The sequence below is a fragment of the Odontomachus brunneus genome, unplaced genomic scaffold (assembly GCF_010583005.1).
Source record: "Odontomachus brunneus isolate Ranch 3 - 2012 unplaced genomic scaffold, Obru_v1 Obru_scaffold_014, whole genome shotgun sequence".
Taxonomy (NCBI): domain Eukaryota; kingdom Metazoa; phylum Arthropoda; class Insecta; order Hymenoptera; family Formicidae; genus Odontomachus; species Odontomachus brunneus.
Window position 1 is genome coordinate 689,254 of NW_022639464.1, and position 23,026 is coordinate 712,279.

Consider the following 23,026-nt stretch of genomic DNA (forward strand, 5'->3'; position numbering starts at 1 on the left):
TTCCCCCCCCCCCCCCTTATTATTTTATAACGACCCACTTGAATTTGAAAACTACTTCCCTTTCTGTTTATCGGCGGAAGCCAAGTGTCCTTCTCAGTTCACTTTACGCCGGTGCGTTTCCAGCCCGCGGAGAAAGAGACAGACGTTCGCGAGACAACTCTGCGATTTCGCTCGCCGCTTTGCGACCTCGCTCAAAGAAATTGACACAAATGAAGGAGCCGCGCCGAAAATATGTAATGTCCCGTTCAACGGCGCGCGCGTTCCAATATTTCCATTAAAATTCCTTCACGTACCATTTGCCGGAATAAAGTTGTTCTCTCTCATCGTTCTTCCGAATATATTCCGGCGGATTTCTCAAGCAGGATTAATGCAATAAAAGTTCTCAAAACCAACGAAAATCCAATGAAAATATTACCGGTCTCCGAGGGACATTTGAATTGCATCGTTAGAATAATTTTCAAAATGCGGTTATCGAGATATCATATTATTTTAATCGACAGCGTTTATCAGAACTAAAATATCCAGAAGAAAATATTCTTGTCTTCAGTGGAAACCTTTTATTATGACCTCTTTATGACCTTAAGAAGATTCTTCTAAAGCCGAAAGGAGAATCTTTTGTGCACCATATTCTTAAAGTTAAAGGAATTTTGCTCTTTATTTACAGTACAAGTCTTGTTTCTAATAGAAATTTCTTTCACTAACAAGGCATTCTACTTCAAGTTATCCAAACGTATTGACTTAAAAAGAAAAAATTGGAATAATATCTCTGCTTAATAGTTCATTTTGTAAGAGGGGGAAATATTCTTTTGATACAGATTTTCGCTTAGAATATGAGGTTACAAGAAACAGCATCTTGCAACTGGAGTTCTAGTTTAGGTGTTGAAATATTCTTTTTTTAGAAGAATCCTCTTGCATATAAGAGGATATCGCTACGCTGCAAAAAATTCGTGTTGAATTTAACACACTTCGCGTGTCCCAATTTACCTACTATAATTTTTATGTTAATTTAACATAAAGCAAATGTGTTAAATAATATAACTTATCTGTACATTTTATAACATAATATGAAATATGTCACTAAGAGTGTACATGTTGCACTCATAAATTGCGTTATTTTAACGCTCAGAAATGATAATTATGAGCTCAACACAGAAAACCAAAACAATACAACAATAACATATTAAATTAATGTACGAGTATGTTTTTTTTCAAAAATTCAACGCAAAAGTTTCTATACCGATCGATTTCAAATACAAAGCGCTTTTTACTGTATAAGAGTGAGATTATTGTAGTATAATTAATGTGTATTTAACGTCTGTAAGATACAAGTGAGCTTGGTTACAAACTAATTTAATTAGCGGACGGAGGATGGAGATATTTTGGTATGCAAGAAATTTCCTCTTGTTTATTCGACGGCCTGACTCCAATTGCCTCGATGTCTTTTGTTCACTTGTGTCTTTGTTTTGCGTCAACAATAGGCAATTCGCGATTTAATCTATCATCTGCGCGTGTTTAACAACAATTATACGACAATAATAGCAAACATAATTCTGAAAGATTCGACAATCAATCGGTGATTACGTGAAAATCAAATTCCTACATTATATTCTTTAGGGTGGAGTACATACATTAGCAAAAGAGAACACAATAATTAGTTTATAACGACAGTGAGAGACACAACGAAAAACGGATCGTCCAGATGTCACGAGAGTGACCGTGTTATTTTACATGTTATTCAACTCAGGCTAATACTGTATCGTAGATTTCTCGCGCGCGTCGCATTCAATTTACATAGCAAACGCAACTCGTTCGTTAGGATTTCCCGGTATGAAGCCGTCCGTTGCACTCGATGGTTATGCGATGCTCTTCCTTTGTGCACCGTAGGACGCAATTAACCCTTTGCGCCTCATATATATTCGCGTTATATCCACTGCCCGTAGTAAAGGGCAAAATTAAGAGTTCATCGATATAACAAGGTACAAGTCTCTTCGGCCTTAATTCGGGCGATTAAACAAGTGACAAATATATTAAAGCAGATTGTGTAATTATCTTTCCGCCAAAAGTACGTACATCCAACTAATATTTAGACAATCTCTATGATAACGGTCCCAATTAAGGGTCAAGTCTCAACTTTGAGCTAAGCTTGATTCATTAATATATTAAAACAGTACATATTACGATTAAAACATAGACAAATTTTTTTATATTCTTTAGTTTTTTTTACCATTGTATTATAAGGTTATTTTCACAAACGTTGTTAATATTTAAGAAAAAATCTGGAATATTATTTGGTTCAACGACTGTTTCAATTTATAAAACTGTTAGTAGATTGTGTTACTTACGTTATTATTCTACATAGATCAAAACTATATGAAAACGGACATTATTAATATAAAATTGAATATCGTATAACTCGTCATAGCGACGCGAAATACTTGCTGACCCATAATTGGGATTTAGAAACGTTTCTATTTATTTCTTCTTAAGTTTGAATGAATTAATTTGAAGTCAAATTATTATTTTTTTTAATTACGATGTTTGCCGCTTATATCGGTATTAACAGTTCCTTTTAATGTTTGGTCGACAAATTTATGTAAATGCACGAAAGTTATTCTAACCTTAAATGACCCATCAGGGTTATGCCCACCATAAATCAGGGCGTTACTTTACTATAGAGAGAAGAGCATGCTTCTTCGTTTGTTACGTGAGATATAAGCTTTGTAACAATTTACCCGCGTGTCACTTCTAGACCCGGTCTCTCTTATTTTGTCGTTAAGGTTTTCAAGCATGGCAGCACCCTCTTAAGTATCGTATTCACGATAGCGGTCTATTGCCCCGACTTGTTCCTCTTTTCTTCTTTTTTTCATGAACTTCGAGTTATTTAAATCTCGCAAGTATCGCAAGACCGCGCCGCGTCGTTCTGTATGAACGTTCGGCGCATTAACGCCGAACAATGCGCAATTGAAGACGAAATTGAAGATCTAATTGATGGCCAATTATGTAGCGACTCGTTTCATTAAATGTCCTATTTATTCTATCAGTTATTAATTCGTCAGTTCATTAATTCGTTCATTTCGATTCCTTCGCCGGTCAGCTTTAAGGTGTCCGATTTCCACGGCGAACTATTTGTCGCGAATCGTAACTACGCTCATCAGAATTGCAATGAGCCGTTTATCTCGTCTGGAGAATATTGAAAATCGTCCGGGAAAGACGCACCGCGGTGATTAATAATAATTTAGTTAGAGAATAAAGAGATGCCGGAAAAAGCCTGGGAAAATTTATGCGGAGCATCATCTACGAAAAGGAAGATATATGAATACGTTTTCATTTCAAATGTCAATTATACCATAATAGGTTTACGTAATGTTTGCCAGTCTTCTTTGATTAATAACTCAAATATGTGCGTGATTGTTTACAAGATAGATGGAAGATCCAGCAAACACAATGTTTCATGTAACATACCTGTTAGTTATAATTTCCTACTCAACAATGTAACTGTTACATAACACACTTGTTATATAACAATTACATTGTTGAATAGGAAATTACAACTAACAGGTGTGTTACGTGTAACATTATTTGCTTGGTCGAGGATCTTCTCGTTCATATAAGCACGCTATAGAAATCGTACGCGAAGAAAAATTTCATTCTCCTTCTAAGAAAAGCGATTACTCGGTTTACTTGCCTGCTTTTAAGCAATTGTTATCTTCAACAAGGAATTTTCTCGATAACAGTCTGAAAATATACTCATCACGAGTTTGAGAACAGTTCATTATTATATATTCAAAAGAAAAATTATTTATTTCTCTTTACATGGATGTGATAAAATTGTATCAAATAGTTGCTTTGATTCTATGTAGTAAAAAATTTTTTGTTTAAATTACTTGAATTTAATTACTTGAAGCAACATTTTTAGTCTTTAGTTAGTAGCAAATTTAGTTAGTAGTAACGTTTCTAGTTAGTAACAAATTTTTGTTTTAATTACTTGAATTTAAATACTTGAAGCAAGTAACATTTACTTGAATGCAGTGTGTATTTGTCCGTGTGTACTTACTGTCACATCCTACGTCGCGCGATCACTCACTAATCTTCTTTAATCAACAGCTTAACACTTCACGCGATTATTTGCAACATGGTGAAAGAATTTTATATTCAATTTCACGTATAAGCCACATGAACTTTGTCCTACTTATCTTTAAACACCTTGTATACATATGAGTAATATTGATACAATTATGATTATTACACGTTTATACGATAATATTATATAATAATGATATATGCTCAGTTGATCGCGCAATATTCGCAATAATAATTCGATATTTAGAAATCTCTATCTTACGTGTGATTTGAACTCCGTGATGTTCGAAAATCAGGCTTGACACGACGGTTCGGGTACGCATCTCGGGAAATTGAACGCGAACATTTGCCATTCGCCAGGCCGGCTGGACAGGTGCTGCTTTGAGTTCTGGTTGTGGCACAAATACGACCACGGCGCGAAGGGACGAAACGTTAATAGAGTCCAAAATCAATTAAACGGCAAATTGTCCCGAGGGGAGTTAATGAATAATTTCCATACAATTATGAGCCACACGCCTGTGTAATTGTTAGTTTAAGCTTGAGCCTGACCGCAACGCACAATTGACCACGTCTTTATTAGAGTGTGCGCGGAAACGTTGTCAAATGAGCTGGTTTCCCTCCGAACGGGAGCCGCATAACTATTTATTAATGGACTTGTGTGTCATCGTCGGTCTGCAATTCTCACGTTTCTGTTGCTTCACTTTGCAATCGTTTAGGCTATTTAATCGACACATCGCGATAAATTAAAAGTACCTTCCATTTTTGAGATCTGGAAATGCGTTTAGCGCAGTTCGGAGGTAAAAGGAAGAATAAAAGAGATAATATTCATAAAGGACACTCGAGCCGCGTCCCGCGAACCTCCAGTTGCATTTAGGGAAATCGATTTTCATTATGGAAATTACCGTTTCGTGCAAATGACGTGCCAAACGGCTTACGGAACGAGACACTGTATCGCGTAGTATCGCGTAGGTATCTAATTGCCACGGATCGTTAATTAGGTATCTGCTGCAGTGGATCGTGCACGTCGATTTCGGCTTTCCAATTACGACATTCTAATGAGTAATTATCCTCTCTCAAGACGCCTTGTTCCGCGTGATCCTTCGCGTATCCTCCGCGCTGTCTTGATGCATTTAATTGTCCAGGCGTGCCGTTATATTCTCATTCCGATGAATGAAATTGCATAATAATAGATGTAGAAAAGCATTCTGCATTAAACAATTGCATTTGACTCCGAGTATATAGCGGGAACGTTAAGGGCATTTCATTCTTGAAGATTGCCGGCAATATACTGAGTTTTCTGCAAAGTTCATATTGTTGCACAGAATTACAAATGTATTTATTACACATGTATTTATATGTACAATTAATATGTACAACAGTTAGAGTATTGCTCAATGTATGACAGAAACGACAAAAAGAAATTCAAAATTGACATTTCCACATATCATTATCTTAAATACTTGTCTGATACAAAAGTTTTGCAGCTTTTGCATATTGAACGTATGTTTGCTCCGCTCAGGAAAATTTCAAAAAATATTGCTGAATCTTTACACAATTGAATTTAAAAGCTTAAAAATATATAAAAAATTGGCAGAGATATATATATATATATATATATATATATATATATATATATATATATATAGAATATATTTATATATTATATATTTATATATTTATATATCTATATTTCTATATATATGATTGCATTTTCCGCCAAATATGGTAAAACCAAGCACACATTTATATAAGATCTACATTTGATATTTTAGACTATCTACAATCAAGATCTACATTTACAAGAAATAGAAAAAAAATAACGTGATCGTGTTAGTGACGATCGTCGATATTTTTGTAAAAAATAAGTAAGTTTCGTAAGTTCGTCATCCAGTTCAGCATCCCCTTAAAAAGTTGCCATACTTGAAAACTTTATCAACAAGATATTGGCTTTTTTCTAAAGTCTAAGTAAATGTTACTTATCGTGTTTGTGACAATCGCCTTTACGTTGTCGACATTTTTCGAGTTTGTCATCCACTTTGGCATCTCCCTAACAATAGTTGTTGCTGCCTTGCTATACCTTGAGTACGATTATCGAGATTCTATCTTTTTCTTCCTCCTCCCTACTTGAAGATGACAATTAGTTAACTAATTCCACTTACAGGGTGCGGCGCCAAAATCCAGACAAATTATACATTTTTTCCAAACATATTTTTTATTGCAAAAACGAAAAGGTTTACAAAATTTTTTTAACCACATTGTTTGTAAGGCCATAAAGAACACATTTACTCAATATATTCCCCGCTTGCTTGAATGACCGCCTCCATTCTCGGTCTGAAGCGTGCGCAGGCGCGCTTTAATGTGTCACAGTCCATATCGGTGAATGCCGCTTCAATAGCGGCTCTCAGTGATGCGACGTTTGGATGTCTGGACTTGTGACCCTTTCAACTACGCTCCATACATAGAAGTCCAAAGGATTCAAATCTGGGCTGTAGGAAGGTCAGAATTCTTTCGACCAAAACATGTCGACGTTGTCCGACAACCAACTCGCTTTGTCCTGACGGCTTCGGAAAGCATCTGTCTCACTTTAATTGTGTAAGACTTGTAGCGGAAGTCCTCCTCGACGATTCGACGCATAGTTTTCTCGCTCACACCAACAACCGACGACAATTTTCGGATCGACTGCCCTGGGTCCTCAAAAATTAGCTCCTGAGCCCGTTGAATGATGTCGGGCGTTCTGACAACGCGCTCCTTCGAGTGGGTTTTCCTCGCTGGTGTTGCAAAACCTTCGTTAGACTTCTCCGATTCATTGTACTTTGCGATGACATCATACACAGTCGATCTCGGGTACCCGAAGAACCAAATGATTTCTGTCGCCGAGCGCCCGGCGCGAACACTTTCGGTAATCGCGGCTCTTCGGTTATACTCCGCACTTGGTTTTAACATTGCGACTGTTTCGAGGTTATGATGGTTTAGTGCATGCGTCAATCTATTTGAACGCTAATCGCGACATCTACCAGTGGTATAGAACGGCGAGAATTTCAAATTGAATTTTGTCCGGATTTTGGCGCCGCACCCTGTACAACCGCGTTTCGTGCACAGTCAACAAATGATGGATAAAATAACGAATGTATCACTGGGAGCATAAAACACAACGCTTGCCGCGAATCAACATATTCTCGCTTTCTTGCGCATACATATACAATCATATGTTAATTACATTTCCTACAAATCAATATCATCATACTGCAGTCGATCGCGGAAATAACATTATTACGAATTACCAACGAAACGTAGTTATTCGATGAGCTAATATTACACTCATCTGCCAGTCACGCGCGATGTAAAGTAATTTCATTGATGAAACAAAATTGCGATGCCACTCTGATTACTCCTGATTATTAACTCTCGTCTCAGCCTCGTGTCGGTTTCGGGTATAGAGGAGGGCAAAAGCTCGATATTGATGTTCGTTTCTTTTCTTCTCTTGCTTCTTTAGCGTCTTCTTTAGCTTCTTTTCTTTAGCGTCTTCGTGATTTTCATTTGCCGATGACCCGACCTGTAATAAGATCTCCATCCATCACCCGTAATTCGTGATTTACATCACTACAGCCGCCAAACAAACGCATGCAAATTAATACGGAAAGCGATATGGCGCGGCTCTCGCCTGCCATTGTCGGTCTTCGCGCCTGTGTCTATGTGTGTACGTGCGAGCAATAAGGACACGCGATAACGCCAATAACATCCGTTAAGCAACAACGTTATCAACGGGAAGATCTCGGCGAAGCGCATGGTCTTTGTACAAAAATAGAATTACCCGTTACAGCCAAGAAAGCTTGAGTGGCAGAGAGGAAGAGAAATACATAGAGGAGGGGGGAGAGGAGAGAGAGAGAGAGAGAGAGAGAGAGACTTAGTCACTTTCAGCAGACTCGAGATTATTAGATTCGGGATGCTGTGCCCTGCACAGATGCTGTAAAGTTACGAGCTCTTCGTATCCGCGACGGAGAAACAGGGTCGCGCATCGAATGACGAAGGATATTAACCTTCACGTGCGCGCATCCTCTCTTTTCACGTCGTTTTAAGTAGTTTACGCTTGAAATGGATGCGCCATGGTACGGGAAATGCGATTTCGAGAAATTCTCTATTTTGCCAATCGATGTCAAAACTGTAGTTAGATCTTACGAGGCAATATCTCACTAACGACAAAAGAAAAGACAGCATCGCGCATCGGAACAAAAGAGCAACGGAAGGCGTAAATCTGCACGGGTGTGCTGTGAATTGCACGCCATTAAATCACATATGTATAGGATTATACACACACATACACAGCTAAAAAATTCGACTCAATATTTAATAGATGACGTCACTTACGTATAACAAAGCAACAATGCTGATAATGCTTTGCCGCCGGAGAAGAATCGCAACAATCATAGATAATGATTATATGACCGATAAATAATTTCTTTCCATCGCATGCGATAAAATCAAATTTGTCTGAAGAAATCAAACTGAGCGTTTGACTGATTCGATTTGTCACGCAATATACAGAATGCTCCATTTTAACTGCACGCATATGTCTCAAAAAGAACGAGACGTTATAGAAAAAATGTGTCAAATAAAAGTTGTATGGCTTGTCAATTTTGATTTTCAAAGAGTCTTTCGGAAAGACCAGGTTAACCTAACACAAATCAATTCTGCATTTAAAAGTACTGAGATAAAATTGTCGAAATTTTCCTTCATTTTAATTTTATATCTAGAGAGCCTATTTTTCTTTTGTTAAAATAGAATACTCTAATGTGCATGCATAAATTATTGGTATTAGTGTACTCAGTTTTTTCGCGCTTTGAACGAATATCACACGTGACAGAGGAGAAGAATTACTCTGAAAGAAATTACTTGACTACTTGATTTTATGCGTATAGAACCGTACAACTTTATACGCGCGAATTGTATGATTTGCTTTTCTTTTCTAGCTGACACTGTTTACTTCTGATTAACTAGATACCTCAAGTGAGCTACGCGTCCACCAGCACGGAACTTTCGGACAAGAGCCGTTTCGAGTACTTCAGCAGGGTGGTGCCGCCGGACAATTTTCAAGCGCAGGCGATCGTCGAGGTGATCCATCTGCTCGGCTGGAAATACGTTTCTACGGTCGCGGTGGAAGGCGAGTACGGCGAGAAGGTGAGTGTCGGGCTTAACTCGAGACAGCTGACATATTGCGTCTACTATAAGGACAATTATTGTGCCGCGTGTATTTTTCTCCTCTTCCTCTATTTAAAAAATCGTATTACGTGTTCCACATGAGTTTTTCTCTAACAACAATGAGACGGTAATCTTTACGAATGAGACGAAGTTACATATTGATGTTTATGAAAACTACAAAAAAAAATTATGCAGCTGTTTCAAAATATTTCTCGGATATATGTATGAACAGTTCGATAAAAAAGGGATATATCTCAATCAAACGACATATACTAATGCAAAAACATTTTATTGAGTTGCATTGCATTTTGCGAATGTCAGACGGTTTCGGTTAAGTAATTATCGCATAATTATCGGAGCGAATTTAATTGTGTCATAATTATCGCAGTATTGTAAATGAATCCGCAGTATAATTGCCTTATTTTCACGATCTGCGAAATGAAAACGTGAGTCTATCTTTGTGCATTAATGACGATGAAATGATGCCCCCTGAATTACAATCTCATCGCCGGAACTCGAAATTTCCAATTATATCGCGAGATTATTCTTAAATCTTCAAAATTCGATCAATTAAAGCATTCTCGCGTAACCGGTGTCTAAATTTCGCAATTATATCGAAATTGATATAAATGGAATTTCGACATTGAAAGATACCTCCGTTATAAGAGCAAAAGTACGCTTGATAATCGTTAGAGAAACAGTCACCGTTGCATATCATTTCTCATCATTTGTCATTTCAACAGACGTACATTGCCCGAGGTACAAATCGCATTTATTCTCGTCTATTTGGGTCAGGTTAGTTATGTCTCTATGACAGAAGTGTTGCTTAGAGCAGCAAATTGAAAGTGACAAATCATTTGTTCTCACTACAGGATCATACGCTGTCCTACATTAACAAAGCATTTGTGTTGTGGGTACTGTTAAATTAGCAAAACTTTTTCTCCCTCAGCACACCTGCACATAACACACGCGTAACTACGTCGTTCCGTTAAGCCGCCCCGCGATTACCTCGATGCCTCGTTAGTGTAATAATTATTGCAGCAAGTGACAGTCATAATAACGATTAAGCGATGGCAATTACGATATGAAATTGCGCCTGCGACCGCGTTAACAAGCTGAGACGAAATTAATTGCGCAATCAAGCAAGAAAACTCCATGTTAAGGCGCCATCTGCCGCTTAAATTAGGCGATTAGTATGCGATGAGGAATTCCGCGTGAAGAGATTACCGGCGCGATCCAATCCCGCAAAAATTGCGGGTAGCAAAACTTTCCGGTCAACTTCCGCGCTTCTTGAATTCGTCGTCTCCTAATTACGGACCTCCGCGAAAGATATTACGTTCAGTCTGCGGTAAAAGGCTCGGAGGAATGAATCACGGAGATGATAATTCTCTAGTTTATCTTTTTTTATCAATCTCTAGACTAGAAGTTTGTGATCTTGGTGAGGTTGATTCCAATATCCAGAATCCAGTTATCAAGTTTGCATAAGATAATATCATCGGGTCTTAGTGGACCACGCAGTGGTAATCAAGAACCTTCTTAAGAATTCATCATAGATCCCAGCTAGATACTCGTGAAATCTTCGTCAGATCCTCACACGGAAGAAAAGATTATTTTGTGTGAGAAAGAAAAAGAAATCCGATCGTTTCAATTAATAATTTAAAAAAGAATCTGATATTTCATTAATAACGTATGGTCTTTGTACATCTCCGCCGCAACACTCCCATTTAGATATTTGTATGAACGATCACCCAACCTTTTGCTGACTTCAAATGTCGTTTAATTTCACGATTAAACAGAAATTGTTGATGCTAACGAACTCTCACTTACAGCTTATAAATCATCCTTATAACTTAGCATCTTATAATAATTTTTGGTATATAATACTTGAAATTAAAGAAAGAAAATGTAGAAAATAAATTTTTGGATCGCATCTATTATATGTAAAATTAGTCAAATGATTAGTTAAATGATTTCTATTAAATTCTGTTGAATGAATAATATATCTAGGATCCTGAAATGGACTTATAATGGGACTAACCATCATAATCTCACAAAAAATTTCCTTATTTAGTTCTCGCTATACCCTTATCAGATATACCATACTTAGGATTATCTTACGTTTGTTCAGTTAGATCCTTATACAATATTAGACATGTCTAATCAAAATTTCTAGGCGGGAAGTTAATACATAGGATCCTAATATGGACCTATGTGACAGACTTTAACTATCATAATCTTACAAAAATCTTCTTTATTTAGAATTACCTTACGTTTGCTCAGTTAAGTTCTTGTACAATATTAGATGGATCTGATCATAATTTTAGTCGAGATGGAATGATGCCTCAAATAAAATTTGCGAATGATAAATTCTCAGTCAAATAAATTGTGTGCCAGTCATGCGTCAGTACGTCGTCGTTAAATCTCCGTACTTCTGATATTTCCTCATTCCGCTTGCTCGATCGTTGTCTATTAAACGTATATTTTTCAATTACGTGTTTGAACAGACACGATCTCTTCTGTTATCGTAATTCCAATATCGTTTTATGTTATCATCTGCGCGTTCGTCGGACGAGACTGTAATAATTCAGCGCGCTCGCGATAATTCAAGGGGAAACGCTCGTAATTTCGCCAACGTTGAAACGCCGTGCAAGAATTTTTCATATTCCAGCGAACATTGATCGCAGGATGATTTTATGACCCAATTATAACGGTGAAATGGCTGCTTCCTGACGATTATGTGTCCACGACAATGGTGTGTTCCGCGTCTTGGAACGCGCGAATTTGCAGACGTCGTGAATCGTGCACCGGCTGCGCGCACTCGAAAGGACCCCAGACGGAATGGTAGTAATCGGGTTCCGAGTAATTAAGCGCTACCACTGATCAGCCTAATTAATCTCTACTAGGTATCACAATGGTGCAGCGATTACGTCGCATGAGTAAGTTTGCCGCTCGATCCAGACTCCTAAATATACTGTGTATAATCGCAGATATTCACAGACTATTAATTCTGTTAATGTTCGGGCTACTGTAAAACAACACGACGTTGGTTATTCTACCTAAGATGTTTTCACAGTGCTTTCAGCGGTATTACAGGTAAAACAAACTTCACCGGGAGAAGTATTTTGATTGCGTTTCGAGAATTTACAGCCGAATATACGGAAAAAAATATAATAAATTATTACGATATAAATATCATAAAAGAAAAAGAGGCAGACAAGATAGAATACTTTTCGGAAAATCATCAAAATAACGTTAAAACAATTCTTTTTCCAAAAGCAATTACATAGATGCTTATTATGGCTGTTACTTAAATTTAGCAAAAAGAAAATGTATATTTTTAATATTTTTCTAGGGATAATTACAGAAAGTGGTATCAATTTCTAATTTGCTCGTAAGATGGATCATTAAACAAAAGTCATCAAATCGATTAGAATATACAACAAATATATATATTTATTAATATATGTCCGACTAAATAGTAGTTAACGTAAAACATTAACATCTCAAGAGGCACAAAATTATTTTATAAAATAAAAACTATAACTTGTCTGATATAACATTGTTAAATTAAATTATTGTTTAACATAACCTTCTGTACAAGGCTTGCCACTAGAAACACCAAGTTTTCATTAAAGATATAAATAAAAAAATATATATAATAGAAACAACTATAAAAAAAAATAATAAAAATTAAATTGTATTATTTGCTTTGCTTTTGGAACGATTTCTTTGTATACTATTATTACTTTACTATTATTATTATATTATTATTAACTTTATAAGAACACAATTATCAACTTTTGTAATGTAATTTGGATTCATCTAAGTAACTGTCCATATTACTGTGCCTGTTTCTGTGCCTTTATATTTAAATAAGCCATAAAAACTAGCATGAAGTTGAATAAGTGGAAAAAGTATTTTTTTATTAAGTTTAATATTTTAACTTAATTTAAAAAAATACTTTTTCTGTTTATTTATGCTGGTTTTTTTTTTGCTTATTTAAATAGAAAAACATACTAATAGAAACAGGTACACAGAAATAGAAACAGAAATAAACACACTAATAGACACAGTAATATGAACGATTATCCTATCCTGTAAGGGCAAAGAAAATTTAGACGTTTCATCTTGCTCGCTTCTTCCCTTATATTTATTGTTTTAAATATGTAAGTAATGTATTAGAGTAAAGTATATTTCAATAAGTAAAAATTCTATTTTTAACATTATTATTATTTAAATATATTATTAAACGAGAAATGCCGGTCTCTTTAGGCAAACAATATCTCAGAATGGATGCTAGGAAATATGTATGAACGGGGATCCGATCTCTCCACGATAGCGGTCAGGAGGATAATGAGACGCTCGCGCTTCCTTTTGGTTTTTTACGAAAAATTTATGAGCCGCTTCTTCCGCTAAACGCTCAGCATGGCGCGCACTTGTCGCCGTTGCTAATGCGGTGTATATTTCAGCGGTCGTAAGCCCGCTTAAGGCGATTATACGAATGTGGTTTCGTTAATAACCTTATAACGGCGCGGGATAAAGTGGACGGAGAATATTTATCGCGAATTAAGGAACGAGAAGCAGCGTATCGCGCGAACCGCGCCCATGAGAGAAATTCCCGCGCAGCGGCAGGAAGTTTTCTCCTCCGCGAGCAACAATTGCCATTCTCCAGCTCCAACTTTGAAAATTGCGCGTGGCGATCAATGATAATAAAACCCTGGAGGAAGGAGAAGAAAAAGTCGCCTAAAAGTGGCGTTTACCGTGAATTCCGCGCGAAGGTACGGAAGGCGCGGGAAAATTCTCTTTTCGAGAGGAGAGAACCAGATGCAATTTTGCTCGCGACCGAGGACTCGAGACGCCGCCAGACGCAAATACATGTGATCAAGTACGTAATGGAGAGATTTAAAAGAAGGACGGAAACTGTGACGCAGATATGAGAAAAAAAGAAGTAAAAAAAAAAGAAAACGAGGTCGAAGCGCGAGCAATTGTTGAAGGAAGCGAGTTTCGTTAAGTAAATCGCCCGATAGGACAACATCTTCTCGTCGTAACAATTCTCGTTATTTCCCAGGTAATCACACTATTCGTCTCTGTCTCTCTGTTTATCGCTGTCGCCTGCTTCACAGTCCACCGATCGAAGCTGCAGTGCATCGGATTACGCTGCCGTGTATCGATATCGTAATCTTCTATCGCGCGCCTTTGTTGGATTCTCTTGAATTCCCTTGCGATTCCAGAGACGTTCACGGATTTTTTTCCACTTCGCATATATATTTGCCGTTTTGTGCAATTCGAGAGATCATGAATTTAACGCGATAATGGTGCCAACTCTCTCGACTGCGCGGTTGACCTTCTTGGGTTCTCGAAAGGGTTGATTTCTTCTTGCTTAGCTTCTCAGTCACGCGCGGTTTCATTTGCAGTTCGTATGAACTCGTGTCTTTTTTTCTTAGACCTACGTTTCCTTTTGTGAATCTAAAATTAATTATTTTTTCTCTGCAAAATGTTTTCGAGTTCTCTCCAGTCACTAGAAACGAAGAGACTTTTACGAACATCTCAGCGTCAGGTGTGTAAGTGAGTAATGAGAATAAATCTCATCGTGGACGTTGCTTTAACTGAACTGTGAGCTCTTATTTTCTAGCGAGTGTTGGGAAATCTTACCAATTTCCGGTCTTTTACGTAGTTGCTCTTACAATGGATCACAAAGAAGCTCCCTAATCTCATGGAAAATTGCCTTCGGGAATTATTAAAAGAATGAGATTTTCATCGGTCGTTGCGTATAACGTCGAGTAATACACAAGTTAGATAGTTTAATTCCACAGACAAAGTATGAAACACGAAAGTGAGAAACACAAGAATTTAATCAGTTCAATCATGCAGTAAGTTATTTTCCATATAAGATTCGATATTTTCTGTATGTATATATATATATATATATATATATATATAGAGAGAGAGAGAGAGAGAGAGAGAGAGAGAAATTTTATATGGACTATCCATTGTAATATTTAGTTAAAAACCCAAATCACACATAATGTCACATAATTGGTTCGATAATATTCTATTAATATTGATCACATATATACACAACAAACAATACATTATTGCTACGTTGTTTATACCTGCCATTAAGCCATTAAGCGTTATGATTATTATTACATTATGAGCAACAAAAAATAAAAATATGTTGAAACATGAGCTACAAGGATATCGTTATAACATGTTTGCATAATTAATTTCTACTCGATCACGGAAGTTAAACACCGATTAACTACGCTCAGTAAAAAGATGAGTGATCGCGCACGGATAGATGAGATTCCCTAAATAAAAAAAATCATGAAAATGATACGTAAAGTGTATTATTATACATCCATAAAATAATACATAAATAATATATAAAGTATTCGATATATGTACAAGCAATATACATTACTAACTTACAAATATTATATATGTATATTTATTTACGTTTTGTATACATGCATGTGTCACATATCCAAAGAATGTACAAAATGTGGATATATTTAAGTTATGCTAATAATATACATTATACGCACTTCTTCACATGCATGAAACATTTTTTGTACATTATTTCGGTAACATTAGTGCATACTTTGCAAGCGATACTGCAAATCGCTAAGCAAAGGCTTAACTCGAAGTTCTGCGAAATTGTTCGAATTAAAACGAAGAAGTTAAAAATGTGTAATTCGTAGATGCGAGGAATATAAACAGAGGACGAATGCTAAAGCGGAATTTCTTTTTTTTAAACGTGACGATTTTAATCTAAATCTAAATCTTCAAGTAAAATATTAAAAGCTTTAAATTTAGCTTTTCGCGTTTCATTGTGCTTGGTACGCCCTACCTTATTCGCCCTTTGCTTTTTTAAATTTTATCTTCCTTATTTCATCCCTTTGCTCCTACACTCTTTTGATGTACATTCTACATGCAGTGCAACATAGGTTAACATGGTGTAAAATACATAGTATATACAATATCCACAAGCGTATACAAATAGAATATATGCTGTATGCCCAAGTGCTTCGTGGATTAATACCGTGATTAATGGAAAAAGAAAACAGTCCTCCATTAAAACATGCCGTCGGTAAATAAAAATTGGATTATCGGTCATTTGAATAATCGGTTCTCCGCTGCATATCCAATCAGAACGATATTTCCTACCGGACATATTCAAATTGTATATTCAAATTCGTCCGACACAAAATCGCGCGAGCACCAGGGGGATCAGCGTGTGTCATACGATATTCATAACACGCAAGGAAAATCACAAAGGGTGCAAACGGTTTCCTGTCTGGCGCGCCACAGTGATAAATCGCGACGATTTTTATTACGCTACGAAATACACCCGATAACACCCGCAGCAGCGACACATGCAATGCTGCTGCATCCCGCGTCTTTTTTCCGCGGCCGTCTTTTCGTCCCGACACTTCCACATATCCCAGTACAGAAATATATCACGAAATACGAACGCGCTATCGCAAAGACACACGACTCGCGCCGATATATGTGTTTATTCGCGTGTGCCACAGCACGCGCGCGCCAAGTGATTTATTCTGGTTTCCGTCGTGGTCGCGACACGATCCGCACAATGACGATTCCGTGCTTGAGTACGCGGACGAGCGTACGCGATGTTAAGCATGCTGCTAATTAAATCTCAAATTTCACCCGCCGCGATACCGAATCCAACTTGATTTGCCGGAAACATAATTCGAAATTGCCTAAAACGCGATATCAGATTGTGCGCGTTAGATATACCGGAGAACATTATCGCAAATGCGAATCTGGATCGAGTTGGATTTTGTCGGAAATTTGCCCATCGAATCGGATATATATATATATATATATATATATATATATATATATATATATATATATATATATATATATATACGAAATAGCTTTGATAAATATATTTGAAGATGGGCCAATTGTACTTTCATGTATAAACATATATATATATATATAATTTTCAACCATGGAAGAGGTTCGTGATTGTACGACTGAAACGTTTGACGAGATACGGGAGAGACCGGGGCGAGATGGCGTATTTTTCCAAATTTTAAAGTTGCAACTTTTTAGACAACTAATTGTTGCGATGGACTGTACAGTCGGCTACAAATTAGTTTGTACACTTTTTATCGAATGTTGCAACGCCTCAGGTTATTGGAATTGAAAGCCACTGCTGACGAATATGCGTAGTAATCGGTTGTGACAGGAGCCGAGTGACAGTTACAGTTACAGACAGTTACAAAGTGACAGTTACAGAGTGCGATATTTGTGAAATTTGTCCTTCTATATTGAAAATCATAAAAGCCGGTTTGATCGACCATCTTCAATCGATTTCGTCGCAGGAACGAAATCACCTTCGAGTACTCATCACTGAGTATTACTTTAATGAGTAATAAATTACTATTGTTCAGTGGTTTTATTACTACTGAAATGATTTCGAGTACTTAAATTATAGAGTTACTAATGCTACAGAGTAATTCAGTGATCATGGCGACAGTGATGATTAGTAATGTTTTATTTTCTTCTGATGAAGTACTGGCGTGAATTCCCTAATAACGAGATAGATAAGCTCAATTTTTTCATGATTTATAATTGTTTCATGTCTTGTATTTTACTAACTTATTGTTTGTCTTAGTTTGTTATAAATCTAAAAGCAATCATGTCGTTAATGGTTCTATGATATACATCAGAACAATATAAGTCGCACTCCGATTGTTGTTGCATCGTTTGCATTATTTGTTAATAAATATACCATTACAATGTTATTTGAACGATACAAGAATATATTATAAGCATTCAATAAAGTATCATCATAGCTCATAAGTTTCAGTTCGATATTCTGTTTCAGCAGCAGATAACACGGTATGAGAAGGTTAGGTAATCGCTACGGGGTCGCAGCGATGCGCATAAAATATGACATACATTTTTTATTATTTAAGAAAAATAATCAAATGTTGGATTGTCTGAACCATTTTAATATTTCAATTTGTGGAAATTTGATAAAAAATATACTATATATAGTAATTCGCCAAATAATCACTGAATCACTGAGAAGTGTTTAATCACACTACTGTTTCTTTAATAATTACCAGTAATACTTTTCTGTAAAAGTTAACGATAGTCGTTAATTAGGGAGAAACTGTAAAGGACTTACCGTCCGTGATCAATGCGTATATAAATACGAATTAACAGTAGCATCTGGAGTTACGTGTTATTTTTTCAGCTACGGCGCAACTGTTTGCCGAGAAAACAGAATCGCCGCGTTGTTCGATTCGCCGTCGCCTCGAACGGGCAATTTATCTGCGGCTGGAATTCTATTTTCAGGGCATTGCCAGCTTCATCGCGCTCACGGCGGAATACAACATCTGCATCGCAGTTAGCGAGAAGATCCTGCGGAATTCGAGGATCGAGGACTTCGACAGGATAATCGACCGTCTGAGCTCAAAACACAACGCCAGGGGAGTTATATTATTCGTCGATGAGGATAATGTAAGGTAAGAGATATATAATAATATCTTCTTCATGTCCACCCCCGCGCTGCATTTATACAGGGTGTCCCAGACTCGTCTCCACAACGTTCGTGCCCGAGTCGAAATTTTGACCCTATATTGAACCTTGAATTCTATACCGCAGTAAGAGCTAAGATAGCAAGGTAGGTTTAATTCTAATAATATAATTTACTTCTACTTTGACCCTGATAATGTCTGAAATTTCCGCTTTCGCTTTCTTTAGCGTCAAAGTAGGTTGTATAATAGTAGTATCTTTGGAAGCAAAGTAGGTTCAGTTGCAAACGTCTATTGAAGCTTTAGCTCCTACATAGAATACATGTATTTTATAGAAATATTTAATAAATTTAATAAATAACGAAACAGAAACGTCAAATAGCATACAAACATTTTATTTGTTGCATATATTTCAGATATCATCAGGGTCAAAGTAGGAGTAAATTATATCACTAGAATTAAACCTACTTTGCTATCTTAGCTTCTACTGCGGTGTAGAATTCAAGGTTCAACATAGGGTCAAAATTTCGACTCGGAAATGAGTGTCAATATCGTCAAAACAGATTTCATCTAAGTTGTCGATTATCTAAGTAGGCTCAAACTATTTTTAAGAGCGTTAAAATTTTAACAAGGTAGAGTTAAAAGTTCAAAAGAGAGGTTAATGAATATCAATATCGTCAAAATAGGTTTTACTTAGGTTATAAACCGTCTAAATAGGCATAAACTATCCTTAAGAGCGTTAAAGTAGCATCAAAATCTCAACTCGGGTGGGAATATAAAACGAATTGAGGTGAACATAAATGGTGAACATAATAGGTTAAATTAAACAAAAAAATTTTTCATCACTTTGCATATAACTACGTAGGTTTTAGACAATAATGAAAATTTCAATTATTAATTAAGTTTATTTTAGTTTTTAATTGTTAATAAAAGTTTCAATTATTAAGTTTATTTTAATTTGCAGTTATTAATGAAAGTTTTAGTTATTAATGAAAGAAAAATTACTACATGATCGCGCACAATAATATACAAATTTTCTTTAAGTAATAATTAAAAATCTATGTAGTCATTTGCAAAATAGTGTCCATGACTTTTTTGTTCAGTTTTACCTAATGTGTAAGTATACAATGGTAGATGGTGTTACAGCTCATCTATTACATTGCGCGTGATCATTCTTTTATCTTCTTTAATTAATATCTCGAGATATTTTGCGAATATCACAAAACGGCATGGAACTTTCATGTTTAATCCGCTCTATGTCTCCACAAGCGCTTCGTAGACTGTTCTGGAACCTATATACGATTGCCAACTGTACATGCGCATATATAGGGTGCCTGATTACATATAAAATTCTCATGTACGTGTAGATTAGCTCAAACTAAACAAAAAGTTTTTTATCATTCTGCAAACAACCACGTAAAATCTTAAGTTCGAAAAAAGATTGGCGAATCATCACATGCTATGAGGTAAAAATTGCTGTGCGACACTTGCTATCGTGCTTGTACATTAGGTTAAACCAAATAAGAAAGTCCTTTAGCATTTTGCAAATAAGCGTAGATTTTTTATTTTATCAACTAGAGAAGATTCGCAGACAGTCACGCGCGATCACTGGCCAATCTTCTTCACTGAATAACTCCAACATCTACATGGTTATATATTTGCAGAATTGTAGATTTTTTGTTCATTTTTAACCTGATCTATAAGCACACGACAGTAGGCGTCGCCATCACAGGTCAGTTGCCGCATAATGTGTCATCGTTCACGGATCTTTTTTTAATTAATAATTTAGAATTTTATATGGTAGGTTGCGAAATGGTAAAGGATTTGTTTTGTTCACTTTTCTCTGATCTACATGTACACGAGAGTTTTATATGTGTATTCTCAGTTCCTGTGTGTACACACAAATGTACACACGCGCGCGCGCGAGATTCGTTATGAGAGACGTTGTGGAAAAAAGCGCGATTGTTGAAATCTGCCCGGCGCGAAAAATGCTGCACTTGCTTTATTTTTTTTACGACAGAGAGCAGAAAATGGAATTATTAGACTGCGAATGAAATATTTTTCTTTTTTTGTCCTTTTTCTACCATTTCTGGCAACCACGCTCTACCTACAAGTACGTAATCAAATGCAAAACGATTTACTAAAACAATAAAAACAAATTATAGTTTCGTATATATATATAATATTTTAAATTAATTAATACTTTCCATTACGTAATATTCGTGCGAAGTTTAAATTCTTTACGGATAGATATTGAACAATTATGTATTGAGTCATGACTCTTACTAGAAAATATTTAATATACAACGTATATATGTTAAAATTCTTGCGATGGTTTTTCGTCGTAAAAATGAACGATTCTTCAACGTTTAACACAAAAATTTGACACACGATTGCGCTACACCAAAGTAACCCGTAGGAAAGAAGATAGCAAATGTGTCATGAAGTGAAATTATTCCGCATGATTTTCTCTAGTGGATCTAAATGGATCGATGTCATGTTGTCGTTGGTTTGATATCAATTACACGCATTTAGAGGACTAGGATGTTATCGAGCAATGAGATCTGCTCGAAATTCTCCAAGCCGATATCTGGTAGGTAATGATGTAATATCAACGGCTGTAACGTGGGAGGTGTAATTTTCGATTATCCTAACGTTTAATAGCATCCGCGGAAACAATCTCGAATTAGGAAGTCAACGTCCGTAATTAGGAACAGCCGCTTAATTGCACGCACGCGCACGACCGCGTTTATCACGTTAGTGTTTGTTCTAAACTAATCGTGGCTGTCAAACGTTATGATCATGACAAACTGCGATACTGAAACAAATCGCGCCCGTCTGCTTACGGATTATTTATATAATTACGTCGTGAAATAATTTCGCGTAATGAACAACAAGTGAAGTTGAAACGAATTCATTAAAATGACGTAATCGTCGATTTATCTTGAATTACTTTAAATTACGTTTGTTATATTCAGTTTATAATATTACGTTTATATACACATGAAAAATGCGTTTGTATTTTATCAGCTCAGTCAAAAAGTTCACATTGATTTTCATTAAGTGGCATAACATGTATGCAGTGCAGGCAACAACCTGAGTCGAAATTGTAGCCTTACTCTCCTTTTGACTTAAACTTTCTAACATCTATATATTCTGAAGGATCATGGCATGTGTTTAATACTGAAGTCATGTTTTTTTAATATCTTTAAATAGCACAAAAACACACAAAATGCCATTTATAGATTTTAAAGAAAGCTTTACGGCAAAATTAATAGATTAAATAGAATCAAAAGAGATTGATGTAGACTTCACAGTATCAAAGTAAGTGTTAAATGATATATTGAGGTCGAAAATAAGATTAAAATTTCGATTCGAGTTAACAACCCGAGTTGAAATTTTAGTTATTTTCATTTTTTTTACTTGGAATTTTAGTTACTTTAGAAAGTTCAGTTACCTGAACTCTGTAACATCTGTATATTCTCAAGGATGCATGTATATTTAATACAAATAGGAACTGAAGTCATACTTAATATTTTCAAATGGCAGAAAACGCACAAGAGGTTTCAAAGAGAATCTCTTAGCAAAGCTGGTAGGTTAAACAGAATCAAAAGAGATTAACTTAGCTTTTAGAATATTAAAGTAAGTGTTAAGTGGAATATTGAGGTCGATAGTAAGATCAACATTTCGACTCGGCAAAGTATTACTCGATTAATAACAAGTTATTGGAGACGTAGATTGAAGACAAATTCGCCCAAAAATGAAGTAAAATGTTTTCCTTCAGTCAACATGATGCACCAGATATTTGACTCTAAGTTCATGAGAATATCAAAAGCAAGAAATATGACGTGAACACTGCTCCTAGGCGAGGACGAAGCATCTTGTAGCTTAAAAAATAAAATATACATTCACGAAAAATGCGCGATTATAGCATATCTCTAAGAGGAATTTGCCGACGACCGAATTACGTGGAGGAAATTTCGCAGAAACGTACGAAAATTTAATATTTTTCTCTACCTTCCTTTCTGCGCGTAAATAACTTCGTATACATAATTTGCTTTCATACGACATTTTCCTTTTCTGAATCGAAACCACTGCTATTCGAGGAGGAGTTTGTTCTCGAGGTAAGGGACAGTGCGCGAAAGTCCGGGTCCAACGGACGGAAAAGGAAAGGGAGAGAGAGAGAGAGAGAGAGAGAGAGAGAGAGAGAGAGAGAGAGAGAGAGAGAG

The 23,026-nt window shown here is 36.2% G+C and overlaps 1 protein-coding gene across 7 annotated transcripts in view; it reads left to right on the forward strand.

Annotated features, from left to right (window-relative positions):
• Window positions 1–23,026, forward strand: part of LOC116841187 (metabotropic glutamate receptor 8-like) — a 232,768-nt gene that overhangs the window by 127,124 nt on the left and 82,618 nt on the right. For all 7 annotated transcript variants that reach the window (XR_004377516.1, XM_032808828.1, XM_032808827.1 and 4 more), the window contains exons 5-6: window positions 9,076–9,255; window positions 18,619–18,788. Coding sequence is in view for 6 of the 7 variants with exons in the window: in XM_032808828.1 (XP_032664719.1) it covers window positions 9,076–9,255; window positions 18,619–18,788 (350 nt within the window). In the remaining variant the exon portion in view is untranslated. The remainder of the gene's footprint in view (window positions 1–9,075; window positions 9,256–18,618; window positions 18,789–23,026) is intronic.